The sequence below is a fragment of the Triticum aestivum genome, chromosome 4A (genome assembly GCF_018294505.1).
Source record: "Triticum aestivum cultivar Chinese Spring chromosome 4A, IWGSC CS RefSeq v2.1, whole genome shotgun sequence".
Lineage (NCBI taxonomy): Eukaryota > Viridiplantae > Streptophyta > Magnoliopsida > Poales > Poaceae > Triticum > Triticum aestivum.
Window position 1 is genome coordinate 469,696,587 of NC_057803.1, and position 26,536 is coordinate 469,723,122.

The 26,536-nt window shown below is 39.4% G+C and overlaps 1 protein-coding gene across 2 annotated transcripts; it reads left to right on the top strand.

Moving 5' to 3' along the window:
- The first annotated feature begins 9,299 nt into the window (after positions 1-9,299).
- Positions 9,300-13,975, top strand: LOC123086426 (uncharacterized). 2 transcript variants are annotated; one of them, XM_044508194.1, is made up of 9 exons: positions 9,300-9,463; positions 10,221-10,318; positions 10,703-10,875; positions 12,339-12,432; positions 12,651-12,761; positions 12,887-12,976; positions 13,262-13,347; positions 13,449-13,513; positions 13,581-13,975. In XM_044508194.1, the coding sequence occupies exons 1-9, from the start codon at positions 9,397-9,399 to the stop codon at positions 13,688-13,690; spliced, it is 894 nt and encodes a 297-aa protein (XP_044364129.1). In that variant the 5' UTR covers positions 9,300-9,396; the 3' UTR covers positions 13,691-13,975. The 2 variants fall into 2 exon arrangements, with proteins under 2 accessions (XP_044364129.1, XP_044364130.1); XM_044508195.1 differs by having other exon boundaries at positions 13,587-13,975.
- Positions 13,976-26,536: the final 12,561 nt, after the last annotated feature.

Here is a 26,536-nt window from a genome sequence, read left to right on the forward strand (position 1 = left end):
CATCACATCATTCTCCTAATGATGTGATCCCGTTCATCAAATGACAACACATGTCTATGGTTACGAAACTTAACCATCTTTGATTAACGAGCTAGTCTAGTAGAGGCTTACTAGGGACACGGTGTTTTGTCTATGTATCCACACATGTATCAAGTTTCCGTTTAATACAGTTCTAGCATGAATAATAAACATTTATCATGGTATAAGGAAATATAAAATAATGACTTTATTATTGCCTCTAGGGTATATTTCCTTCACTTGGCACCCATACCATCACTTCCACATATTAGAAGGAATGGGTGCACAATACTTGAAGAGTTTGAAAATTTTGACAAAGTGAAATTTTCTTTCTGATAGTGAATACATTAACAAAGAACTAGACTAACAAGATGCCATGATAATTGTGTGATGCTTGGGGTCATACGGTTCTTATACGATGGGTCACGCCACCACAATTTTCCTTCGTTGAGTTACTTTTAGGTTGAAGGATTTTGTGTTACCATCTTGGACGTCTTTTATGATTGTGAGCCCCCATTAAATATCTTATGCCAAATTGTTGACGTTGGACAAGGAAGACAATGTAATGGTTTATGTTTGTTCATATTTAATGATTTAGATTTGTTCATATTCACATAGAAGTTATGTTGTCATTGATCCTCCAACATGGGGTGCTTGCCCAATATCTTTGCTAGCCAAAAATCTACACTAAGTAGAGGTACTACTCGTGCATCCAAAAAAAGTGTAAACCCAAATTCATGTTTTGAGAGTCCACCATACCTACCTATGGATTGAGTAAGATCCTTCAATTAAGTTTTCCTCGGTGCAAAAAGGCAATAAAAATTGCTCCTAAATGTGTTTGATCTTTTAGTGTAAGGGAAAATAAGTGTTGTGCGAACTTGTGATGACAAAGTAATAAGAGCACAGAATGCATAATAAACGTTGCTATCATAAGGAGCAATATAACATGACGTTCTATTGCATTAAGAGATTGTGCATACAAAACCAAAAAGCGCATGACAACCTCTGCTTCCCTCTGCGAAGGGCCTATCTTTTACTTTTATGCAAGAGTCAAAGTATTTTCCTCTATTCCTTTTTATTTTCTATTTGGCAAACATCATGTGGTGGGGAAAGATCTAGGCACATATACCCAGTTGGATATGAGTGAGCATGAGTTATTATTGTTAACATCACCCTTGAGGTGAATAAGTTGGGAGGTGAAACTATAAGCCCCTATCTTTCTATGTGTCCGGTTGAAACTTTTTGCTCATACATATGTTGTGAGTGTTAGCAATCATAGAAGACTAAATGATGTTGAGTATGTGGACTTGCCAAAAGGCTCCGATACGAGACCCTCCCTGAAAATATGATGAATTGTAGTTGCCAAGTTGACTAAAAACATAGTTTGTTAGTTTTCAATAAAGTTTATGCTTTCTACTTTGATGTTGTGATGAATTGTTACTTGTTCACGATAATCTATATGATAAAGTTTGTTGCTGTTATAATAATAATAAGCATGATGCTACCATGTCCATATTTTGTTTTTATCGACACCTCTCTCTCTATCTCTCTAAACATGTGAACATGATTTTCGATATCGGCTTTCGCTTGAGGACAAGCGAGGTCTAAGCTTGGGGGAGTTGATACGTCCATTTTGCATCATGTTTTCTTACTATTATTTATAGTGTTTTTATGCAATATAATACTTTGTGGAGTAATTCTAATGCCTTTTCTCTCATATTATGCAAGGTTTACAAAAAGAGTGAGAATACCGGCAACTGGAATTCTGGACCTGAAAAAGCCATGTCACAGATACCTATTCTGCACACCTCCAAATGAGCTGAAATTTTACGGGGAATTATTTTGGAATATATAATAAATATTGGAGAAAAGAACTACCAGAGGGGGCCACCCAAGTGCCCACAAGGCACCAGGGCGCGCCTGCCCCCTGGCGCACCTTGGTGGGTAGTGGGCTCCTCGGCCCACCTCTGGTGCCCATCTTATGGTACATAAGGTATTTTGACCTAGAAAAAATAAGGAGAGGAATTTCGGAACAGAGCGCCGCCGTCTCGAGGTGGAACTTGGGAAGGAGCACTTTTGCCCTTCGGCAGAACGATTCCGCCGGGGGAAATTCCCTCCGAGAGGGGGAAATCAAAGCCATCATCATCACCAACAACCCTCTCATCTTTGGGAGACGAATATTCATCAAAATCTTCAACAAAACTATCTCATCTCAAACCCTAGTTCATCTCTTGTTTTCAATCTTTGTATCCAAACCTCAAATTGGTACATGTGGGTGACTAGTAGTGTTGATTACATCTCATAGTTGATGCTATATGGTTTATTTGGTGGAAGATCATATGTTCAGATCCATTATGCTATTTAATATCCCTCTGATCTTGAGCATGAATATTATTTATGAGTAGTTGCCCTTGTTTTTGAGGCCACAGGAGAAATTATGTTGCGAGTAATCATGTGAATTTGATATTCGTTCGATATTTTGATGATATGTATGTTGTGATTCCCTTAGTGGTATTATGTGAACGTTGACTACATGACACTTCACTATCTTTGGGCCTAAGGAAATGCATTGCAGAGTAGTTATTAGATGATGAGTTGCTACAGTGACAGATGCTTAAACCCTAGTTTATGTGATATTCCGTAAGGGGCTGATTTGGATCCTTATGTTTAATGCTATGGTTAGATTATTATCTTAATACTTATTTCGTAGTTGCGGATGCTTGCGAGGGGGTTAATCATAAGTGGGAGGCTTGTTCAAGTAAGAATAACACCCAAGCATCGTTCCACCCACATATCAAATTATCAAAGTAGCGAACGCGAATTAAACCAACATGATGAAAGTGACTAGATGAAATTCCCGTGTGTCCTCAAGAACGTTTTACTTACTATCTAAGACCGTTCCAGCCCGTCCTTTACTACAAAAAGGATGGGGCTACCTTGTTGCACTTTATTTACTGTTACCGTTACTTACTTGTTACAAATATCTTGCTATCAAACTACCTGTTACCGACAATTTCAGTGCTCGTAGGAATTACCTTGCTGAAAAGTCATTTTCTTCTGCTCCTCATTGGATTCGACACTCTTACTTATCGAAAGGACTATGATTGATCCCCTATACTTGTGGGTCATCACCTATCATGGCATTTTCATAGCCATTCTGAGTATGCTGCCTTGCACTACCATCATATTACATTATATGACTAGAGACATGTTTTCCGTTACCTTGCATGCTCATACATGGCTAGATCGACCTCCATGTAAATGGAACTAAGGGGATAGCATGTATCACTCCCTTGTTGGTTAACTTTTGCATTATCTCACAATAAGCATGGATATCACTTTTGGGGTTTGGTTCAATGAAAATTTAGAGTTGGTAACACTAAGCTTTTGGTAGTCAATCTTCTTACTTGAGGGCGAGCAAGCACGGGGAGGTTCATGGCTCTATATTTTACGTATTTTTAGAGCTCATCCTGTTGCATGTTCTCTTTATATATCATGCCCCATTGAACAAAATATGTGTCCATTATGCATGATTACCGTTTTTACACTTTTCACTATGAGCATTCGTATAATTAGTATTGGAAGTGCTAGTTATTGACTAGAGAGGGGTGAATAGGCGATTTTTTGTAATTCTTCAAGACAGGCAACATCTTCGATGACAGGTAGTTAAAACAATAACTAAACATGATACAGCGGAAGATAAACTACACTAGCCATGCAACAGAGTCAAGGTACAATATAGAAGATGCACAAAGACAAGTAGCTGCTAGGTAGACAGATCAGAATAGGAAGACAGTATGAAGCCAAATATTCAATCATGGTGAATGTATTCACACAGTGTATTCAACCGGAGCAGGCAAGCAATGACTTCACGAAGCTAAACAGTAAGGGGTGAAGTGATAGAACTAGTTGCTCGATGAAGACAAGGATTTGGTAGACCAGTTCTAGTTGCTGCGACAACTGTACGTCTGGTTAGGGAGGCTGAGATTAAACTCAGAAGATCACGTCTTCACCTTATTCCCCTTGAGCTAAGGTCACTTAGTCCTCGCCCAATCACTTAGGTAAGCCTTCAAGGTAGACTTCCAAACCTTCACATACTTCGTTCACCGGTGATCCACAATGACTCTTGGATGGTCAAAACGCGACGCCTAACCGACTGGAAGATCACAGTCTTCAAGTGTAATAAGTATTTGGATGACGTGGAATAGAAAGACTTTAGTGATGCCAAACACTCTTTGGGCTCTAGGTGTTTTGGGTTTGTCCTCGCGAGGATTCTCTCTCAAAAGGCTCAAGAGGTGGGTTGTTCTCAAACGATAAAAGTCGTGTACTAACTCTAAGCAGCCACCAATTTATGGTGGAAGGGGTGGCTATTTATAGCCAGGGGAAACCCTACATGATTTGTCCGAAATGACCCTAGGTCAATGGACGATCGACACATGTCCAAGGTCAGATTTCAAACACACTCGACAGCTTGCCTTGGGCTACAAGCAAAGCTGACTCATCCAACTTACGATAATATTTTCTCTCATTTTTCTTTGCTCGAAGACATATAGGATTTGGGTTGAGCATCACGTCAGTTTTCTAACTTTGTTCATCTGGACCCCACTTAATAGTTCGGTGGTTCCTATGACTTAGGAAAGGAGAAAATGAAACTACGAAAGAAACTATGTCTTCGCACTCCATTGTCTTCAAGTGAATGTCTTTATGCGTCATTATCTTCGACGCGAATGTCTTTGTGAACCACCAATGTCTTCATACATTTTTAGGGGTCATCTTCGATGGATAAACCGAATCAATGGGGACTTCTACCCGTGTTCTCCTGTAAATCTCACAAACACATTAGTGCCTCAACCAAGTTTGGCATCAATACTCCAAAACCAACTAGGGGTGGCACTAGATGCACTTACAAGTATTTTATTTGTTTTTTATTAGTTTTATTTATTTTCTTGTGTCCATAGGTGTTTTGGAGCAACCTAGGACCAAGCATGATGAAAGGGACCAAAGACAGGTTCAATGTGGAGGACTGACGACACTAGAGTTCGACATTTGGGAGGTTAAAAAAGTGATTTTCCAAAGGGATCCAAATCAAGACCAAATATCGTTGGCGCTCCGACGCCATTCACGTGATTCCAATGAGCCCAAGAACGTCAAAATTAAACTACGTATGAAGAAATGGCGACTAAAATATGAAAGATTCCAGAGCATTCAATGACGTCTAGTACGACCGTGCAGACAGGCCTGAAATTTGCCCTTCCAAACAGTGTTCTTCACAGATTTCATCCCCATTTGTTCCCACACGATCCTTGGCCAATAGCGAAAGGCTTAGGAGAGGATTAGGCTCACCTTGATGAAGGAAATATGCCCTAGAGGCAATAATAAATTTATTATTTATTTACTTATATCATGATAAATGTTTATTATTCATGCTATAATTGTGTTAACCGGAAACATGATACATGTGTGAATACATAGACAAATAGAGTGTCACTAGTATGCCTCTACTAGACTAGCTCATTGATCAAAGATGGTTATGTTTCCTAGCCATAGACAAAGAGTTGTCATTTGATTAACGGGATCACATCATTAGGAGAATGATGTGATTGACTTGACCCATTCCGTTAGCTTAGCACTTGATCGTTTAGTTTGTTGCTATTGCTTTCTTCATGACTTATACATGTTCCTATGACTATGAGATTATGCAACTCCCGTTTACCAAAGGAACACTTTGTGTGCTACCAAACGTCACAACGTAACTGGGTGATTATAAATGTGCTCTACAGGTGTCCCCGAAGGTACTTGTTGGGTTGACATATTTCGAGATTAGGATTTGTCACTCTGATTGTCGGAGAGGTATCTCTGGGCCCACTCGGTAATACACATCACTTAAGCCTTGCAAGCATTGCAACTAATGAGTTAGTTGCGGGATGATGTGTTACGGAACGAATAAAGAGACTTGCCGGTAACGAGATTGAACTAGGTATTGAGATACCGACGATCGAATCTCGGGCAAGTAACATACCGATGACAAAGGGAACAAAGTATGTTGTTATGTGGTTTGACCGATAAAGATCTTCGTAGAATATGTAGGAGCTAATATGAGCATCCAGGTTCCGCTATTGGTTATTGACCGGAGACGTGTCTCGGTCATGTCTACATAGTTCTCGAACCCGTAGGGTCCGCACGCTTAAAGTTCGATGATGGTTATATTATGAGTTTATGGTTTTTGATGTACCGAAGGTAGTTCGGAGTCCCGGATGTGATCACGGACATGACGAGGAGTCTTGAAATGATCGAGACGTAAAGATCGATATATTGGACAACTATATTTGGATACCAGAATGGTTCTGAGTGAGATCGGGATAATATCAGAGCACCGGGAGGTTATCGGACCCCCCCAGGAGGTATATGGGCCTTAATGGGCTTTAGTGTAAAGGAGGGGAAAGGAGCAAGGGAGGAGGCACCCCCCAAGCCCAATCCGAATTGGGAGGGGGGCCGGGCCCCCCTTTCCTTCCTCCCTCCTTCCTCTTCCTTCCCTCTCCCTCTCCAAATAGGAAAAGGAGGAGTCCTACTCCCGGTGGGAGTAGGACTCCCCCTTGGGCGCGCCTCCTCCCCTTGACCGGCCCTCTCCTCCCCTCCTTTATATACAGAGGAGAGGGGCACCCCATAGACACAACAATTGATCTCTTGGATCTTTTAGCCGTGTGCGGCGCCCCTCTCCACCATAGTCCATCTCGATAATATCGTAGCGGTGCTTAGACGAAGCCCTGCAACGGTAGAACATCAACACCGTCACCACGCTGTCGTGCTGATGGAACTCTCCCTCAAAGCTCGGCTGGGTCGGAGTTCGAGGGACGTCATCGAGTTGAATGTGTGTAGAACTCGGAGGTGTCGTGCGTTCGGTACTTGATCGGTCGGATCGTGAAGACGCACGACTACATCAACCACGTTGTGCTAACGCTTCCGCTTTCGGTCTATGAGGGTACCTGGACACACTCTTCCCTCTCGTTACTATGCATCACCATGATCTTGCATGTGCGTAGGAAAATTTTGAAATTACTACGTTTCCCGACACTTGAGCCTTTGGATCAAAGGAGGCAACCATCATCAACGGAGGAGGTTTTGGGAGAGACATTGTAAATACCTCTCCATACCCTAATTGCCACCATTATCCTAGGTCAATCTCCATTGCTGCTCCATCTCCACCACCATACAAGGAAGGACAAGTCCAAGGGAAGATGAGGAGGCTCCGCCATCGCGCACACCGACCTTCGGGGCAATGCCATCTCCACCATGTAGGCACCATCGAGGCCGCCCCCATCTCCATCACCATCGCTGATGCCATCATCATCACCATCGCTGATGCCATCATCATCACCACCACCATCGGCGATGCCCTCTCCATCACCATCATGTGTTCTCCCTTCACTGTCACGATGTCGTCTTCTAACTTGACTCTTTATTTTGTGTCGTTCGTTTATATGTTTGAGTAGTTGTACTAGTTCTTTGGGATATGGATGAACTCTTTATGCGATTAATAATTCTCTCATCATGTTCTTGGTAGTAGCCTTCGCGAATGTTGAGAGGAGGTCTCGCTCGCATTATTGCCTTATTGTCATGAAACATATTACTGTCATTTTAGAGGTTAGGATGTTGACGTAATTAGAGGTGATAATAAAAGCCTCAATTTTGTGTCTTTGCATTTGGTATGTGAATAAAAGAGAACCCTTGGTCAGGCTGCGTCCACGGGGAACCCTTAATTAATCGTAGTTATAATCAGTATGTGGGAGCTACAGTTGGTGACGTATGTGGCATAAAGTCTACATGAGAGTAGAACATGTATTGTACCCAGATCCACCCACTTATGCACATGAAGAGTGGATATGAGAAAAAATGTGCATACTAGTAGTAATGATTTTGGAACCATCAAGAATGCTTTACTACTCAAGCATCGTCTCTGCTAACTTAGTTTCTTTTTTTCCTGTTTTTACCTTTCCGTTTGTAGTTTAGCAGAACTCCTTTTTACTCGTTTTCTTAGCAATGTATAGAGTAGAGTATTTTCAAATCCTAGTTTGGGTGCGTACGAAACTACGTAAGCGACTTTCCACTCCCTGTGGGCTTGACACTTTACTTATCATGAAAGTGCTACAATAGCTTTGTGCACTGGCATGATATCACCGCCACACGCCATGGACAGTAGATGCTCATCGGGTGGACCGGCTTTAGCAAGCAACTCCCAACGCCTTCTCATAGCTCCGCGCCTGCGCGGCGAGCCCCACGACATCGACGAATCCAATCACTAGTTTGCGGGCTGACATGTTGGACTACCGAGCAGCTCCCAGCGTGCCTGAGTGCTGCCCAGAGTCGCGAACAAAAGGTACCCGCCGCCACCATCATCCGCACGGCTTCGCCTTGTGGCGAACTCCGGCGACGGAGAGTAGGGACAAGATTCTGGCGGCGGCTAGGGTTGAGTCGTCCGCTTGAGTCGCTCGCACGGGAGCGACGTGAGGGTCGGGCTGGTGCTCCTAAAGTCCTAATGCCAACCTGTGCGAATGTGGAGTTGTTCAACACTATAAGCTACAGCTAGACCTGCCCCGACTGCGAGTGACATCTGGGTATAGTACTCTTCTGTAGTTTGTGAGATACAAAAATATTGCTCTCCTTCATTGTTGTCTTGCCCTTTATATTTACATTGTGGCTCCACCGTGAATGATGTGTTGGCCTAGACGGTGCCGGGGTGCCGAGTGGGTGACAGAAGAGTACAGAGGAGGAGGAGGTACCAGAGGCACAATATCATGTGAGACACCGATGGAACAAACACGGAGTCGGGGCGTACTATGTGTTTATATACATCTAATTTATATAAGATTATTAGAATATCTTATACTTTCTCTATAAACTAATATAAGAGTGTTTAGATCACTAAAATAGTGATCTAAACGCTTTTATATTAGTTTACAGAGAGAGTATTTGTGAACAAAGGGAGAAGTTTTTTCAGCCAAATCGTCATAAAAAGTGGATTAGTAGGATTTTGTTTTTTGCACACAATACAAGCACAAATGCTCACATACACACATACATTTAACTCTATAAACGCATGCACGCCTTAACTCTGTGAGCATCTTTGAGATACCGAGCCACATCTTCGTAGTTGATGAAAACCTGTGTGTAAGTTTAGGAATTGAAAATCTTTGTGGGTTGGTTTCGCCACGAGGAACCTGACCAAGACACGATTAGTTCGCATTTACATGGTTGAAAATTAATAATTTAATGATGTTGTTTTTCGCGTGACGCAACTGGCCACCTGTCCCATAGCAGCACACCGGTGTCCGAGAACCAATTTTACAAAGCCATGGCGTCGACCTACCACTATCGGCTACCATGACTGCTGCACCCCCAGCGTTCGCATCCCGCTGCCGCTTCCCGATGGCCTCCACCGGCCCCCTCGGTACGTGCTTTTCTCGCAAATAGTTTTCGAACCTTTAACTTGACCTAGCCAAAATTGGGATGCTACTGTGAAGCGCATGGCGTGCTAGATCAGGCAGGGTTGTTGAAATCGGGAAGGGGCGTGGGCTCGATTAGGTAGAAAGGTGCTGAATTCAGCAAATCGCCAGAACTATAGTTCTAGATTCCAGACCAGGAAGATCAGTTGGAACATCGCACGCAAGAAATAGCGCAATGCGCCAACGGATTCCGGGTTTAGGGGGTTCCCCGATGCAATTCTCATGATAAACATTGACTAGATGCTTATTTTAATGGTTATTTAGGCCCTGTTCTTATTTTAAGGGCATGCTATCCAGCGAATGTCCCCTGGGAAGGATGACATTTGCTAATATTTTTCGCTTGCGGGAGCATGGCAATTCTTTCAGGCAAACACGGGAATTTTCACAGCAAAATCCCTTCTTTGCAGAAGCTGCCATGTGTTCCTGAAGAAATTGCCATGTGCTTTTGAAGAACTTGCCATAAAAAATGTTCGCAGATGCCATGCTTCCCGGGGAACGTTTGCTGGCTATTGGGGTCCTATTTTTATGAGTAGATGCTTATTCACTTTAAGGGGAAGCCGTCGTCAGCACCCTTTTCAATTTAGTTCCATTGCACATGACTCTCCACGTGCGCCCCTAATTGACAGGGCACCTGTTTTAATATATCCTTTCTTTTTCTTGTATTATTCTCCTTGATGACAGCAGGAGTATCTCATGATGCAGGGGTCACGGTGTCCACATCGGAGAGTGTTGGTCAGAATGACTTGCTGATTGTCGGGCCTGGTGTGCTTGGTCGAATCGTAGCTGAGAAATGGCGACAGGTAGGAGAAGTATCTTCCTCGCTAAGTAGCTCGCCTGTTATTTTTAAAATATCAAGAACTTTCCTCATACCACGTTGAGCTAATGAAATGATTATTTTGTTGAGAGGTTTGAATTTTCCGAGCTAATGAAAGAAAACAATTTGTCATGTTCAAATCAGGTCTTGTTTCTAGTTAAATGTCATTTGTTCCTCATAGCATGTTATCATTTCTCCGGTGGCCTTGGAACTAGTAAATCCTGAAGATATTTTCATTGAAAACCAGTATTTGATATCCACTATATGTATCTTTTCTGTCTGCCAAACGTGAGAATTGTATGCTTATAATTTTTTTTCTTCCTTGTAAATATTGTAAAGAATTCAAGCATAGCTTTAATATATCTTACAGGAGCATCCAGATTGCAAAATTTATGGCCAGACTGCAACCACAGATCATCACAGTGAACTAACTAAAATTGGGATAATTCCCTCCCTGAAGGGACCCAGAGTTGATCAGAAAGTTCCATACGTTATTTTTTGTGCTCCTCCATATCGCACGGATGATTACCCTGGGGATCTTAGGTAAGCAAAGTGTTTGATTGCAGTATATTTTATATTTTTTGTATATGATGGTACATCACGGTGGGATATTTCCTGATAACAAAATGAGTCTTCAAATCGGCATGCTTATAATGTTTGGCGACATGCATCTAGAAAATAGTTGTGTGCTTAGCAAATGTTCTGGATATAGGAAGTATATATGGCGTGTGGTTATGTATGAATATAGTTTTTTGGACTTCATATTCATATGTTTTGAAAATACAAAAGTATCTATTATTGTCACTAATCATAGTTGTTCAGAAGGAGCTAGAGTATTTTTCGAATCTGTGTAGATGGTATGTTATTTTAGAGATGCCATATATGTCATTCGGTTGTTTTTATGAAGTCATGCATGATGTTTTCTCTTTATCTAATCCTACCCATGGAAGAAAATAGGTACACCTTCTTTACCAAAAATGTCTTATATTTTGTTATGGAGGTAGTAGTTTGGATTCATAATCATTGTGTTATACTGCTCTCTAGGATCAAATTAAATTCAAAGAGAAAGAGATGGATGGGGCGTGCACTATTTGCAGGAACTGCAGATGGACACACTGAGAAATTTGACTATGCTTTTTTTTTGGTAAAAACATGGCTGAGGGTTGCTTTCGTACCTCCATCCATTTTGTTATATGGAAATTTGATTCTGAGTTTCCCATCTTTCCTACAAAAATTTGTGAAAACTGAAGCTTATGTTGCAAACTTGATAAACATAAATTAGTCTAGGCTTAATGTGATATATATACCTTCAAATGATCAAGACGCTGAAAAGATTAAAGTCACATACATAGAAAGAACATTGTATTAAAATTTGGATATTTAGTAGGACGTGAGAGATAATGTTGTTAACACCATCATCGCATGGTACTGTGGACAAATACATGAATCCAATCTATTTTAGCATAATTTACTACTAAATGGAGAAATGGGAAGCTTCCTTCCCTCGTATGCGTACCTTTATATATCAGATTTATCACAAACTGAGAAACATAAGATGGGAATAGTTCTCGGCCTCTAGGAGTCTGAGCAGAGGTGTTTTTCCCATTATGTCTTTTCACTCAAATATATGCTTTTGTAGTTGCATCTCTAGTTTGTTATATCAACATAATGCACCAGTTGAGATTGTTTTATTATAAATGTGATAAGACTATGTATGAGAACTGCTAGCTTCAATAGTGATTTATACTGTAATGATAATAAATGGGAGATGGAAACTACTAACACGCGCACCAGGCATTCTTATTTCCCATTAATTGTCAGGATACTAGGAGTGATCGATGATATTTTTGTACATATTAATACATACCCAAGACGAATTATTGATGCAAATAAAATAATGTTATTACAATAAAACATGACATGCACTTGCATGCATCTTTGTGGAGCAAACACCAAATAGTGTATGAAGGACATGTACAATATCTTATTTCAGAAAAAATGTGCAGAGTTGCTGCATCAAACTGGAGTGGGGAAGGTTCTTTCCTGTTTACATCAAGTACTGCCGTGTATGACTGCAATGACAATGGATTTTGTGGCGAGGTATAAGTTTAAATCTAATCTAAACTGCTTATTGTAAAGAATCAAAAATTTCTTATCTTTTTATTCTTTTTTTGTAAGAAAAATATTGCAGTAAATGATAAATTAGTCGTTAAGTAAGCTGAAGTTTGTCGAAAGCTTTTACTTTTTGGTGATGCTCTCGTATTACCTCCTACTATCTTGATTTTATTTGACCTTGATTTTCCATTTCGCTTTTGTAGGATTCTCCTTGTGTGCCGATTGGTAGGAGTCCTCGGACTGACGTCCTTCTAAAAGCAGAAAATGTCGTCCTCGAGGCAGGAGGCTGTGCCCTGAGGCTAGCAGGGCTTTATATATCCTCACAATGAGGCTACTTTTTATTCCAAACATCAAGCATTGTTAAACATAAATTTTTCCAAACTCTTAATACATCAGAGTGGAGAGAACCAGTGCAGTTTGTTTCCTTGACTTACCACACAAAAAGGATCAAGGTCCTCATGTTTTCTGGTTGTCAAAAGGAACTGTAGATGCACGACCAGATCTCATAATCAGTATGATCCATTATGAAGTAAGATCTTCTACTTGTTTATTAAATGATAGGATAGTCTCTAGATGAGTTTGTTGCAGTTAGATTGTTTCAACATATCTCAACCCAACCCATATTTGATCAAATGCCATCCTTGCCCAAGTTCATTCCTCTTTACAATTTAAATAAATGCTCAGAATGGTATCCATGCCTATCATTCTATTGACATAAATAAATTCTATCAAGACCGTCTGTTCTGTTGATTACATGTGGGTGAAATGGTATATCAAGGATATGTTTTGTATCATCTACTTGTGCTATTTGCAGGATGCTGCTTCGCTTGGAATTGCCATCATGAAGAGGAAACTTCGCGGGCGTGTCTTTGTGGGCTGTGACAACCAACCTCTGTCCAGGTCACTACAACCTTCATCTTTCTCAGCTCGCCGTCTGCTCATCTAAGTTCAGTTTTGCTCTGCCTTGCAACTGTGTTGAGATGAGTTTGGGGGCTTTGCAGGCAAGAAATCATGGACCGTGTTAACAGGAGCGAGAAATTTGACGGCAAGTTTGAGGGCTTCACAGGTTAGTTGTTTAGTCTAGCTGTTTTTCTTGGGGGGTTTATTGCGAACACGATTACAAAGTTTTTCAGGTACAGACGGTCCATTGGGGAAGAGGATGGATAATTCCAAAACTCGGGCTGAGATCGGTTGGGAGCCCAAATATCCTAGTTTCACAGAATTCCTTGGTCTCAGCAATTGACATCTTGCCAGCTGCGACATCCCTCTGATTCCAGATGTAAATCAATGCAGCCAACTTGATAGCGGATACAATCTACATTATGAATTTCTTCGAGAGTTGTCCTAAAGTTCCTCCTTATGTTAGTGTAAGCATGGTAAATCGGTGTATCATAAGATGGTGCAATGCATGGTCAAGATTTGCAAAGGGTACCATACTAGTAGCATTTTCTTTTTGCGTGGAAACAAGGGACATGTATTAATCAACCTGGAAGACGTTGGTTTTGTATGTATTTTTCCTTTTTGAAAATATGAACAAAAGAGCAAAAAAAACGAACTAACCTGCAGGGAGCTCTTGAGGCGAGAACTCCTTTGGTCTCGCAACAGGGGATACATAGCTGCCTCCCTATATATTGCTGGTACCAAGACATAACTTGGTCTCGCCTCTGGGCTCGAGGGAGTGGGCCAGCCTAGTACCGTAGCACCTCTAGCTTGTTTTTTTTCCTCTCTGCTGCCTTTCTTATCAGTTTTCACTGTTAACAACAGTTTATTTCAGGTTTTCTATGATTTTCTTTGGTTTCCTTTTCTTATTCGTTTATTTTTTTATTTTTTGGGTTTTCTTTGTTTCTTTTTCAGTTTCCTTTTGTCTTCGTCTTTTTTTTTTCAACACATCTACTTTTTTTTTCATACTTTCATACACATCGTGCATTTTTGGGATACATTAAGAACATTTCTTATGCATGTCTAACATTTTTTCAAATACATGATTTATTGGTGTCTATATTTACATACACATTGTATATTTATTGTATACATCTAAAACATTTTATATACATGTCTATCATTATTTTCAAATACATGTTTTTGAACATTTCTCCGAATTAGTGTAAAACGTGTTTTCAACATTGAATCTTTTTTTTGAATGACACAAAATATTTTTCTAAACTATACATAACAAACTTTTAAAATGTCCTGAACATTTTTTTATATGCGTAAACATTTTCAAAAAATGTAATGTATATTTTTTGAGCGCTAAAAAACATTTTCTAAAAATTACACAAACATTTTAAAAAAATATAAACATTTTTACGAATGTCATGTACATTTTCTTGAAACGTGTTGACATCTTTTAAATGCTGTGAACACTTATTTGAATGTTATCAACATTTTTGTAAACTACTGTAACGATTTTTCCACCATGTTAACATTTTCAAATTCGTGGTTTTTAAAGTCAAAAATAATTGCAAGGTTTTTTAATATATGTATTTAGAATATTTTAGGAAATTTCTAACAAACGAATATATAAAAAAGGTAACCTGAAGCTACTTGGGTCGGCCCAATAGTAACGACAGAAGGCTGCCCTTAAGGCGAGGCCTCCTTTGATCTCGCAAAAGGCGATACATAGCCACTCCTTCAACATTAAGCTCTACGTCATCTTTCGACGGCGCCTCTCTAGCAAGCCCAAGCCCAAAAAGAACATACAGACCACATTAGCCTCACGACTCTACCTGGAGAAGCCCGTTATAGGCCATTTTGCTAACGGGCGCCTGAAGGGCACACCCCCTCCCACGATCTGGACCGGCCCATCAAGGATTTTTGTTTCTGTTCTCCAAAACTCAAAAAGCAAAGCTAGTACTAGGATTCCAACCGCGAACTTCCTGGTTAGTTGCACATTGCAGCAACCACCACACCACCGCAAATAGATGTGGTTGCTTCCATCTTCTACTCTTATCTTCTATATTTTTCCTGTTTTTCCTTTATGATTTTTTGTTCTCTTTTTTCTTCTGCCTGTTTTTGTTTTCGTTTTTGTTTCTGTTTTTTTATTTTTTCTGTTTATGTTTATGTTTTTTCTTTTTTCTGTTTTCTTTTATATTTTATATTCTTCCTGGTTTGATGAACTATTTTAAAAATTTGTCAACTTTTTTCAAAATTGATGAACTTTTGTAAAATTTGACAAACTTTTTTTTCATATTCGATGAAACTTTTTTCAAACTGGTGAATTATTATTTAAAATTCATGAACTTTCTTCAATATTGGTGAACTTTTTAAAAAAATCGATGAACTTTTTTCAAATTCTTGAAGTTTTTTTCAATATTGATGAACTTCTTTCAAATTTGGATGAACTCTTTAAAATTTGGATGAACTTTTTCTCAAAATTGATAAAATTATTTTTAAATTGATGAACTTTTTAAAAAATATATGAACTCTTTTTCCAAAATTGTGAATTTGTTTTCAAGATCGATGAGATTTTTTCAAATTTGTGAACGTTTTCCTCGAGTTGATGAACTTTTTTTATTTCCACAAACTCTTTTGAATTTCTTTGAACCTTTTTTTTTCAAATTCATACATGTTTTTTATATCTTTTTTAATTCCGTTTCGAATTTATACTTTCTTTTAAAATAATTTATACTGGATATATATAATACAATATATGTTAACTAGAGGAAGGGTTAAATATATGAATTATTTGAAGACATTTTTGAAAATACGAGCAATTTTCAAAAAAATGTTACCATTTTCCAAATTTTGTTCATGAATTCAAAAATTCCCGTGTTTCCAAAAAGTGCCCGGGAATTTCAAAAAAGTTAGTTTTTTTTTGCCAAAGAACACTTTTCTTCAAAATATTGGTCATGTTGCCATCATGCCAGGTGCACCCCTGTTTTACAATTTCAAGCCCATATTCAATTGCGGGCCATGTCAAGGAGGTATTTCGTGTGATTGTATGAGTTAAAGCATTGGAAGAGTAGTGCTTTACTCGAGGAGGACGTGTGCACATAAGCTCTCAGGGAATTGGATTAGGCGCCAGGCTTAATGGGCTAATAAGGCTTGATTGAACAACCTGAGGTCCATAACTCCCATCTCACCTCTCACCTTTATGTTGGAGCATAATGTCCTAGCCCAACTAGTGAGTTTTGGCTTTGCCATGTTCATCGTAGAAGATATATCGAACCTTTAACACACTCATGATGTAGACCCAGAGGGCCTGAGAAATAACTTTGATCTTGATCTCCACGCTCCTATGGATAAGTAATTATCAATGTTAATTTCATCCAAACTCTTTGATTTTCCCCGACTCATTATGCCGTCCTGTGTCGGGAGACCAAGTAATTTTCTTCAAAGGTGATCTGAGTTATTTGGAGAGTACCTTTAATGTCCTCCCGAATAGTAGTCGGGCACATGAGACTAAAAAGGATGGAACACTTGTGGGGGTTAATAACTTCCCTGTTCTTTAGCATATACTGTGAGGTTCCTTTTTTACTTTTAGCCGCTTGTGTTGCCTCCACCTTAAAAAGAGCAATGAGTCATCTGCGAAAGCAAGTGTGTAATCCCCAGAGCCTTCTGACATTTTTTGAGCGGTGTTATGGTACCCTGGGCAACTTCACTGTGTAGGAGGTGCAAAAAGACCATCAACAACAAAAAGGAACAAGAAAGGCGAGAGTGGATCACCTTGGTGTACTTCTCGTCGGACAAATGAATTAAGGAGTGTTCCGTTGAATTTAACCAAGTTGATCACCAAGGTCACACAGGACATCATCCAATTCACCCACCGGGGAGCGAAACCCAACCTCTGCATTGTTTTTCTTTGGAAGTCCCAATCAACCATTTCATACGTTTTAGATGAAAGTTTCGTGCTCCTTATTACAATGCTCAATAGCATTAGAGCACTCAAATACTACCAAAGCATTATAAGTGATCAATTATACATGCATTTTGTATCACTATTTCCTATTATAATTTACTCCTTATTAATGATTTTTTGCACACAATTGCTCAATTCTAATGCCCCTTTCCCTTAAATTTTCGTGTAACACGCGAAGAGGGAAATTATCAGGAAAATGTCGGACAACTCGAAAATAGGGGCAAAACAAAGGATAGAAGAAAAAGTATTTTTATGGAGCACCAAAGGACCTAGAAATTTTACTATTTTTTTCCCGAACGAAACAAGGCAGAGGCCAGAAGATGGACCAGAGGGGGCCATAAGGCCATCATGTAGCAGGGCCACGTGCCCCTAGGCTGTGTGGGCCCCTGGCCACCGCCTTTCGACGCTCGTCGGTCATAAATTTCTATTTGACCTCAAACTTGCATGCATTTTGTTAGGATCTTTTTGCCGCCGTTTGCAAGATGGAATTGAGATAGAGCATTTTTGCCTTCCGCAGGCCAATTCTGCTGGAGATCCATCCCTCCGAGAGGGAGAGTTTGAATCCATCATCATTACCAATATTTCGGTCATCATTGGGATCATCATCTCCGCCAACATCTTCATCATTACCGTCATCTGCATCAACCCCCTTCATCGCATCTTTTTGTTCTACGAACTTTCTTCTTAGAATCCTTGCTGAAAGTAGTTTCTGATGTTGATTGCTAATAACCCACAACTATAGGGGATCGCAACAGTTTTCGAGGGTAGAGTATTCAACCCAAATTTATTGATTCGATACAAGGGGAGCCAAAGAATATTCTCAAGTATTAGCAGCTGAGTTGTCAATTCAACCACACCTGGATAACTTAATATCTGCAGCAAAGTATTTAGTAGGAAAGTAATACGATAGTAGTGGTAACGTCGGTAAAAGGTAATGGTAGCAAAAGTAATATTTTTGGTATTTTATAGTGATGGTAACAATAGCAACGGAAAAGTAAATAAGCGAAGAACAATATATGGAAAGCTCGTAGGCAATGGATCGGTGATAGAGAATTATGCCAGATGTGGTTCATCATGTAACAGTCATAACATAGGGTGACACAGAACCAACTCCAATTCATCAATGTAATGTAGGCATGTATTCCGAATATAGTTATACGTGCTTATGGAAAAGAACTTGCATGGCATCTTTTGTCCTACCCTCCCATGGCAGCGGGGTCCTAGTGGAAACTAAGGGATATTAAGGCATCCTTTTAATAGAGTACTGGACCAAAGCATTAACACATAGTGAATAAATGAACTCCTCAAACTATGGTCATCACCGAGAGTGGTCTCGATTATTGCCACTTCGGGGTTGCCGGATCATAACACATAGTAGGTAACTATAGACTTGCAAGATAGGATCAAGAGCTCACATATATTCATGAAAACATAATAGGTTCAGATCTGAAATCATGGCACTCGGGCCCTAGTGACAAGCATTAAGCATAGAAACATCAATCTCAGAACATAGTGGATACTAGGGATCAAACCCTAACAAAACTAACTCGATTACATGATAAATCTCATCCAACCCATCACCGTCCAGCAAGCCTATGATGGAATTACTCACGCACGGCGGTGAGCATCATGAAATTGGTGATGGAGGAAGGTTGATGATGATGATAGTGACGGATTCCCCTCTCCGGAGCCCCGAACGGACTCCAGATCAGCCATCCCGAGAGAGTTTAGTGCTTGGCGGCGGCTCCGTATCGTAAAACATGATGAATCCTTCTCCTCTATTTTTTTCTCCCTGAACACGAATATATGGAGTTGGAGTTGAGGTCGGTGGAGCTCCAGGGGGCCCACGAGGCAGGGGGGCGCGCCCCCCACCCTTGTGGCTAGGGTGTGGGTCCCCTGGCCTTGATTCTTTGCCAATATTTTTGATTATTTCCAAAAATAATCTCCGTGGAGTTTCAGGTCATTCCGAGAACTTTTGTTTCTGCACATAAATAAAACCATGGCAATTCTGCTGAAAACAACGTAAGTCCGGGTTAGTTCCATTCAAATCATGCAAGTTAGAGTCCAAAACAAGGGCAAAAGTGTTTGGAAAAGTAGATACGACAGAGACGTATCAACTTCCCCAAGCTTAAACCTTTGCTTGTCCTCAAGCAATTCAGTTGACAAACTAAAAGTGATAAAGAAAAACTTTTACAAACTCTGTTTGCTCTTGTTGTTGTAAATATGTAAAGCCAACATTCAAGTTTCCAGCAAAGATTATAAACTAACCATATTCACAATAACTCTTAGGTCTCATGTTTACTCATATCAATGGCATAATCAACTAGCGAGCAATAATAATAAATCTCGGATGACAACACTTTCTCAAAACAATCATAATATGATATAACAAGATGGTATCTCGCTAGCCCTTTCTGAGACCGCAAAACATAAATGCAGATCACCTTTAAAGATCAAGGACTGACTAGACATTGTAATTCATGGTAAAAGAGATCCAGTCAAGTCATACTCAATGTAAACTAACAGTAATGAATGCAAATGATAGTGGTGCTCTCCAACTGGTGCTTTTTAATAAGAGGATGATGACTCAACATAAAAGTAAATAGAAAGGCCCTTCGCAGAGGGAAGCAGAGATTTGTAGAGGTGCTAGAGCTCGGTTTTGAAATAGAGGTGAATAATATTTTTGAGCGGTATACTTTGATTGTCAACATAACAACCAAGAGATGGCGATATCTTCCATGCTACACACATTATAGGTGGTTCCCAAACAGAATGGTAAAGTTTATACCCCCTCCACAAACAAGCATCAATCCATGGCTTGCTCGAAACAACGAGTGCCTCCAACTAACAACAGTCTCGAGGGAGTTTTGTTTGCAATTATTTTGATTTTGATTTGCATAAAGCATGGGACTGGGCATCCCGGTGACCAGCCATTTTCTCGTGAGTGAGGAGCGGAGTCCACTCCTCTTGAGAATAACCCGCCTAACATGGAAGATACAGACAGCCCTAGTTGATACATGAGCTATTCAAGCATACAAAACAAGATATTTATTTGAAGGTTTAGAGTTTGGCACATGCAAATTTACTTGAAACGACATGTAGATACCGTATATAGGTAGGTATGGTGGACTCATATGGAATAACTTTGGGGTTTATGAAATTGGATGCACAAGCAGTATTCCCGCTTAGTACAGGTGAATACTAGCAAAAGACTGGAAAGCGACCAGCTAGAGAGTGACAACAGTCATGAACATGCATTAAAATTAATCAACACCAAATGCAAGCATGAGTAGGATATAATGTACCATGAACATAAATATCGTAGAGGCCATGTTGATTTTGTTTCAACTACATGCCTAAACATGTGCCAAGTCAAGCCACTCGAATCGTTCAAAAGAGGATACCACCCTATCATACCACATCACAACCATTTTAATAGCATGTTGGCACCATTATAAGCTCCTAGCTAATTAAGCATGACATAAGCAACTATAATCTCTAATTGTCATTGCAAACACCTTTATTCATAATAGGCTGAATCAGGAACGATGAACTAATCATATTTACAAAAACAAGAGAGGTCGAGTTCATACCAGCTTCTCCCATCTCAATCAGTCCATCATATATCGTCATAATTGCCTTTCACTTGCACGACCGAATGATATGAATAATAATAACAGTGCATGTGCATAGGACTAAGCTGGAATCTGCAAGCATTCAATAAATAGGAGAAGACAAGGCAATATGGACTCTTGGTTAAATCAACAATAATGCATATAAGAGCCACTTTAACAATTTAATTATGGTCCTCTCCTATCGACCCCCAAAGAAAAGAAAAAAAATAAAACTATTTACACGGGAAAGCTCCCAACAAGCAAAAGAAGAACAGGAAATCTTTTTGGGATTTCTTTTTAATTACTACTACAAGCATAGAAATTAAAGCTAGCTAAAAGCTACAACTAATTTTTTTGTTTTTCTTAAGGTTTATCAAACACACAAGAAGAAAGCATAAAAAGGAAAATAAACTAGCATGAATTATACAATGAAAAAGCATGAGCACCGACAACTAGCAATGAGTGTGTGAACATGAATGTAATGTCATGAGAAATGCATACTCCCCCAAGTTTAGGCTTTTGGCCTAAGTTGGTGTATGGCCACGGCTGGCCTGGCGGATATCCAAAGTTGTAGTTGAGGTCGTACTGAGATGCAACAGTCATTGCATCGTGGGCTGCAGCTTGAAGGCGAGCTATCTCAGCCCTCCTCTTATACTCTTCCGCCTCTTCTCTGGTTATGTAATATATCCCATTTTCCTGAAAGTCAAAGAAGGTAGAAGCAGGGAGAGCGACGTGATAGGTGCATCGTCTGTCAAAGATTAGTCGGTACTGGAGGAACTAATCGTTCCTCTCAACAAAATGATGATGAACCATAGCCTCATAATCCAAATAAGCAGGAGGCAACTCAATATCATCCTCACGTATGGTTATACCAAGAAAATTAGCTATACGGGTTGCATAAATTCCACCAAAGAAATCTCCATTAAATCTATTATGATGCAACCTACGTGCAATAATGGCTCCCAAATTATAAGATTTATCTCCTAACACAGCACTCCTAAGAATACTGAGGTTAGGGACACACTTGTGACATGCTTCATCTTTACCATTAATGCATCTACCTATGAAGAGAGCGAAATAATGTATAGCAGGAAAATGAATGCTCCCTATGGTAGCTTGTGCTATATCTCTAGATTCCCCCACAATTATACTAGCAAGAAAATCTCTAAACTCATATTTGCGAGGTTCACTAGTACTACCCCATTGTGGAAGTTTGCAAGCAGTGGTAAAATCCTCTAAGTCCATAGTATAAGAATTTTCATAAAGATCAAACAGGACAGTTTGAGAATTGCGTGAAGATGAAAATTCAAACCTCCTCACAAAGGAACTAGTGAGATAGTGGTACTGACGGCACTTTTCTGCCTCGAAGCTCACAAGATCAGCGTTACACAAATATGCGTTAAACTCTTCCTTAATTCCCGCTCAATCCATGAAGTCCTCTGAATGCCACTCACAAGGTCGCACTGGAGCGTCCCTTGGTGGCTCATCATCAACATCACGCATTGCAAGCCTGGGTCCTTGCTTCCTTGAAGGACCTCCTTGGTACATTTTCCTAAACATATTTCTTCTTCTGAAAAATTTCTGAAATTTTTAGTAACTTCAAATAAAAGTAAACCAAACTCAACAAAATTGATAGCAACTACTCCTACAAGTGCCTAGAGCCTATATCATGCATTAGAACTACTTGGAACCATATAAATTTGACATGTAGGCTCAAAAACATGGTCACCTAGGCAGCACAAATTTGCAATGAATAAAGCACTAGAACAAAAACTAGTTGGACCAATGGAGGAGTCACATACCAAGGAACAATCCCCCAAAGCAGTTTTGTGAGAGGTGCTTTGAGCAAGGAGATCGAAAATCGCAGCAAAATGAGCTAGAACTCGTGCTTGAGATGGATGGTGATTTTTTTGGGAGGAAGAAGAAGTGTGTAGGTGCAGGAATAAGTGGAGGGGAGCCACCATGGGCCCACGAGGCAGGGGGCGCGCCCAGGGGGGTGGGCGTGCCGTGGACCCTTGTGGCCAGGTGCTTTCTCCCCCTGTTGTGTTCTCAGTGCCAGATATTCTCAAATATTCCAGAAAAAATCATATTTAAATTTCAGGGCATTTGGAGGACTTTTATTTTTGAGGTATTTTTATATTGCACAGATAATCAGAAAACAGACATAAATTACTATTTGTGCTTTATTTAATATAAATAACAGAAAGTAAAAAAAGGGTACAGAAGGTTGTGCTTTCTAACTTTATCCGTCTCATGCTCATCAAAAGGAATCCATTAACAAGGTTGATCAAGTCTTGTTAACAAACTCATTTCGAGTAACATGAAACCAGAGAAATTTCGAATAACACTAGGTTACCTCAGCGGGGATATGGACATCCCCAACAATAAGAATAACATATTTATTCTTGACATTAGGAAGAGGAAATTCAAAACCTCCAAAAATAATCGATGGAATTTTTCCAATAGAATTGATACTGTGGACTTGATGTTGTTTCCTCAGAAAGTGTACCGTATGATCATTACCATTAACATGAAAAGTGACATTGCCTCTGTTGCAATCAATAACATCCCCTACATTATTCAAAAAGGGTCTTCCAAGAATAATAGACATACTATCGTCCTCGGGAATATCAAGAATAACAAAGTCCGTTAAAATAGTAACGTTTTCAACCATAACAGGCACATCCTCACAAATACCGACAGGTATAGCAGTTGATTTATCAGCCATTTGCAAAGATATTTCAGTAGGTGTCAACTTATTCAAATCAAGTCTACGATATAAAGAGAGAGGCATAACACTAACACCGGCTCCAAGATCACATAAAGCAGTTTTAACATAGTTTCTTTTAATGGAGCATGGTATAGTTGGTACTCCGGGATCTCCTAGTTTCTTTGGTATTCCACCCTTAAAAGTATAATTAGCAAGCATGGTGGAAATTTCAGCTTTCGGTATCTTTCTTTTATTAGTAACAATATCTTTCATGTACTTAGCATAAGGATTCATTTTAAGCATATCAGTCAAACGCATACACAAAAAATAGGTCTAATCATTTCAGCAAAGTGCTCAAAATCCTCATCATCCTTTTTCTTGGATGGTTTGGGAGGAAAAGGCATGGGTTTCTGAACCCATGCTTCTCTTTCTTTACCATGTTTCCTAGCAACAAAGTCTCTCTTATCATAATGTTGATTCTTTGATTGTGGGTTATCAAGATCAATAGCAAGTTCAGCTTCTACCTCATTATCATTGCTAGGTTGAACATCAACATGAACATTATCATTAACATTATCACTAGTTTCATGTTCATTACCAGATTGTGTTTCAGCATCAGAAATAGAAATATCATTGGGATTCTCAGGTGGTTCAACAATAGGTTCACTAGAAGCATGCAAAGTCCTATCATTTTTCTTTTTCTTCCTTTTAGAAGGACTAGGTGCATCTATATCATTTCTCTAACAATCTTGCTCAATTCTCTTAGGATGGCTCTCAGGATACAAAGGTCCCTGGGTCATTTTACCACCTCTAGTCATAACTCTAACAACATTATCATTTTTCTTACTATTTAATTCATTGAGCAAATCATTCTGAGCTTTAAGTACTTGTCAACCATAGAAGCATGTTTACTAATGAGTTTAAGTTCACCTTTAACTGTAGACATATAATCACCCAAGTGTTCAATCATATAAGCATTTTGTTTCAATTGTATACCGCAATAAGCATTGAAGTCTTCTTGCTTAACCATAAAGTTATCAAACGCATCCAAACATTGGCTAGCAAACTTAGTAGGAGGGATTTCAGCTTTATCATATCTATAGAGAGAATTTACCTTTACTACCTGTGTCGGGTTATCAAGACCGTGTGTTTCTTCAATAGGTGATGGATTAAAACCATATATTTCTTCAACAGGAGGTAAATTAAGACCATGCATTTCTTCATAGGAGGTAAATTCTTAACATCTTCAGCTTTAATACCCTTTTCTTTCATGGATTTCTTTGCCTCTTGCATATCTTCAGGACCGAGAAATAGAACACCCCTTTTCTTCGGAGTTGGTTTAGGAATGGGCTCAGGAGCTGGCTCAGGAAGTGTCCAATTATTTTCATTTGTCAACATATTATTCAATAGAATTTCAGCTTCATCCGGTGTTCTTTCCCTGAAAACAGAACCAACACAACTATCCAGGTAATCTCTGGAAGCATCGGTTAGTCCATTTATAAAAGATATCAAGTATTTCATTTTTCTTAAGAGGGTGATCAGGCAAAGCATTAAGTAATCGGAGAAGCCTCCCCCAAGCTTGTGGGAGACTCTCTTCTTCAATTTGCACAAAATTATATATATCCCTTAAGGCGGCCTGTTTCTTGTGAGCAGGGAAATATTTAGCAGAGAAGTAATAAATCATATCCTGGGGACTACGCACACAACCAGGATCAAGAGAATTAAACCATATCTTAGCATCACCCTTTAATGAGAACGAAAATATTTTAAGGATATAAAAGTAGCGAGTTCTCTCATCATTAGTGAACAGGGTGGCTATATCATTTAATTTAGTAAGATGTGCCACAACAGTTTCAGATTCATAACCATAAAAAGGATCAGATTCAACCAAAGTAATTATATCAGGATCAATAGAGAATTCATAATCCTTATCAGTAACAAATATAGGTGAAGTAGCATAAGCATGATCATATTTCATTCTAGCATTCCGAGTTTTTTGTTTAAGCTTAGCTAATAATTTCTTAAGATCACTTCTACTATTGCATGCAAGAAAGTCTCTTTTAGTTTCTTCATCTATAACGTAGCCCTCAGGCACAACAGGCAATTCATATTTATTAGGAGAGCCTTCATCATCACTTTCATCAATATTATCAGTTTCAATAATTTCATTCTCTCTAGCCCTAGCAAGTTGTTCATCAAGAAATTCACCAAGTGGCACAGTAGTATCTAGCATAGAAGTAGTTTCATCATAAGTATCATGCATAGCAGAAGTGGCATCATCAATAATATGCGACATATCAGAACTAATAGCAGAAGCAGGTCTAGGTGTCGCAAGCTTACTCAAAACAGAATGTGAATCAAGTGCAGAGCTAGATGACAGTTCCTTACCTCCCCTCGTAGTTGAGGGATAATTTTTTGTTTTCGCGTCTTTCATGTTCTTCATAGTGACCAGCTGATATAAATCCCAAGTGACTTAAAGAATAGATCTATGCTCCCCCGCAACAGCGCCAGAAAATAGTCTTGATAACCCACAAGTATAGGGGATCGCAACAGTTTTTGAGGGCAGAGTATTCAACCCAAATTTATTGATTCGACACAAGGGGAGCCAAAGAATATTCTCAAGTATTAGCAGCTGAGTTGTCAATTCAACCACACCTGGATAACTTAATATCTGTAGCAAAGTATTTAATAACAAGGTAATATGATAGTAGTGGTAATGGTGGTAAAAGGTAATGGTAGCAAAAGTAATATTTTTGGTATTTTATAATGATGATAACAATATCAACGGAAAAGTAAATAAGCGAAGAACAATATATGGAAAGCTCATAGGCAATGGATCGGTGATAGAGAATTATACCAGATGTGGTTCATCATGTAATGGTCATAACATAAGGTGACACAGAACTA

What these genes read in the sequence shown, in the direction of transcription:
- LOC123086426 (XM_044508194.1), top strand. Translation starts at nt 9,397, where the DNA reads ATGACTGCTGCACCCCCAGCGTTCGCATCCCGCTGCCGCTTCCCGATG. An exon ending in TCAGTATGATCCATTATGAA is followed by an intron (nt 12,977 to 13,261) that starts GTAAGATCTTCT and finishes TGCTATTTGCAG; the next exon opens with GATGCTGCTTCGCTTGGAAT. An exon ending in GACAACCAACCTCTGTCCAG is followed by an intron (nt 13,348 to 13,448) that starts GTCACTACAACC and finishes GGGGCTTTGCAG; the next exon opens with GCAAGAAATCATGGACCGTG.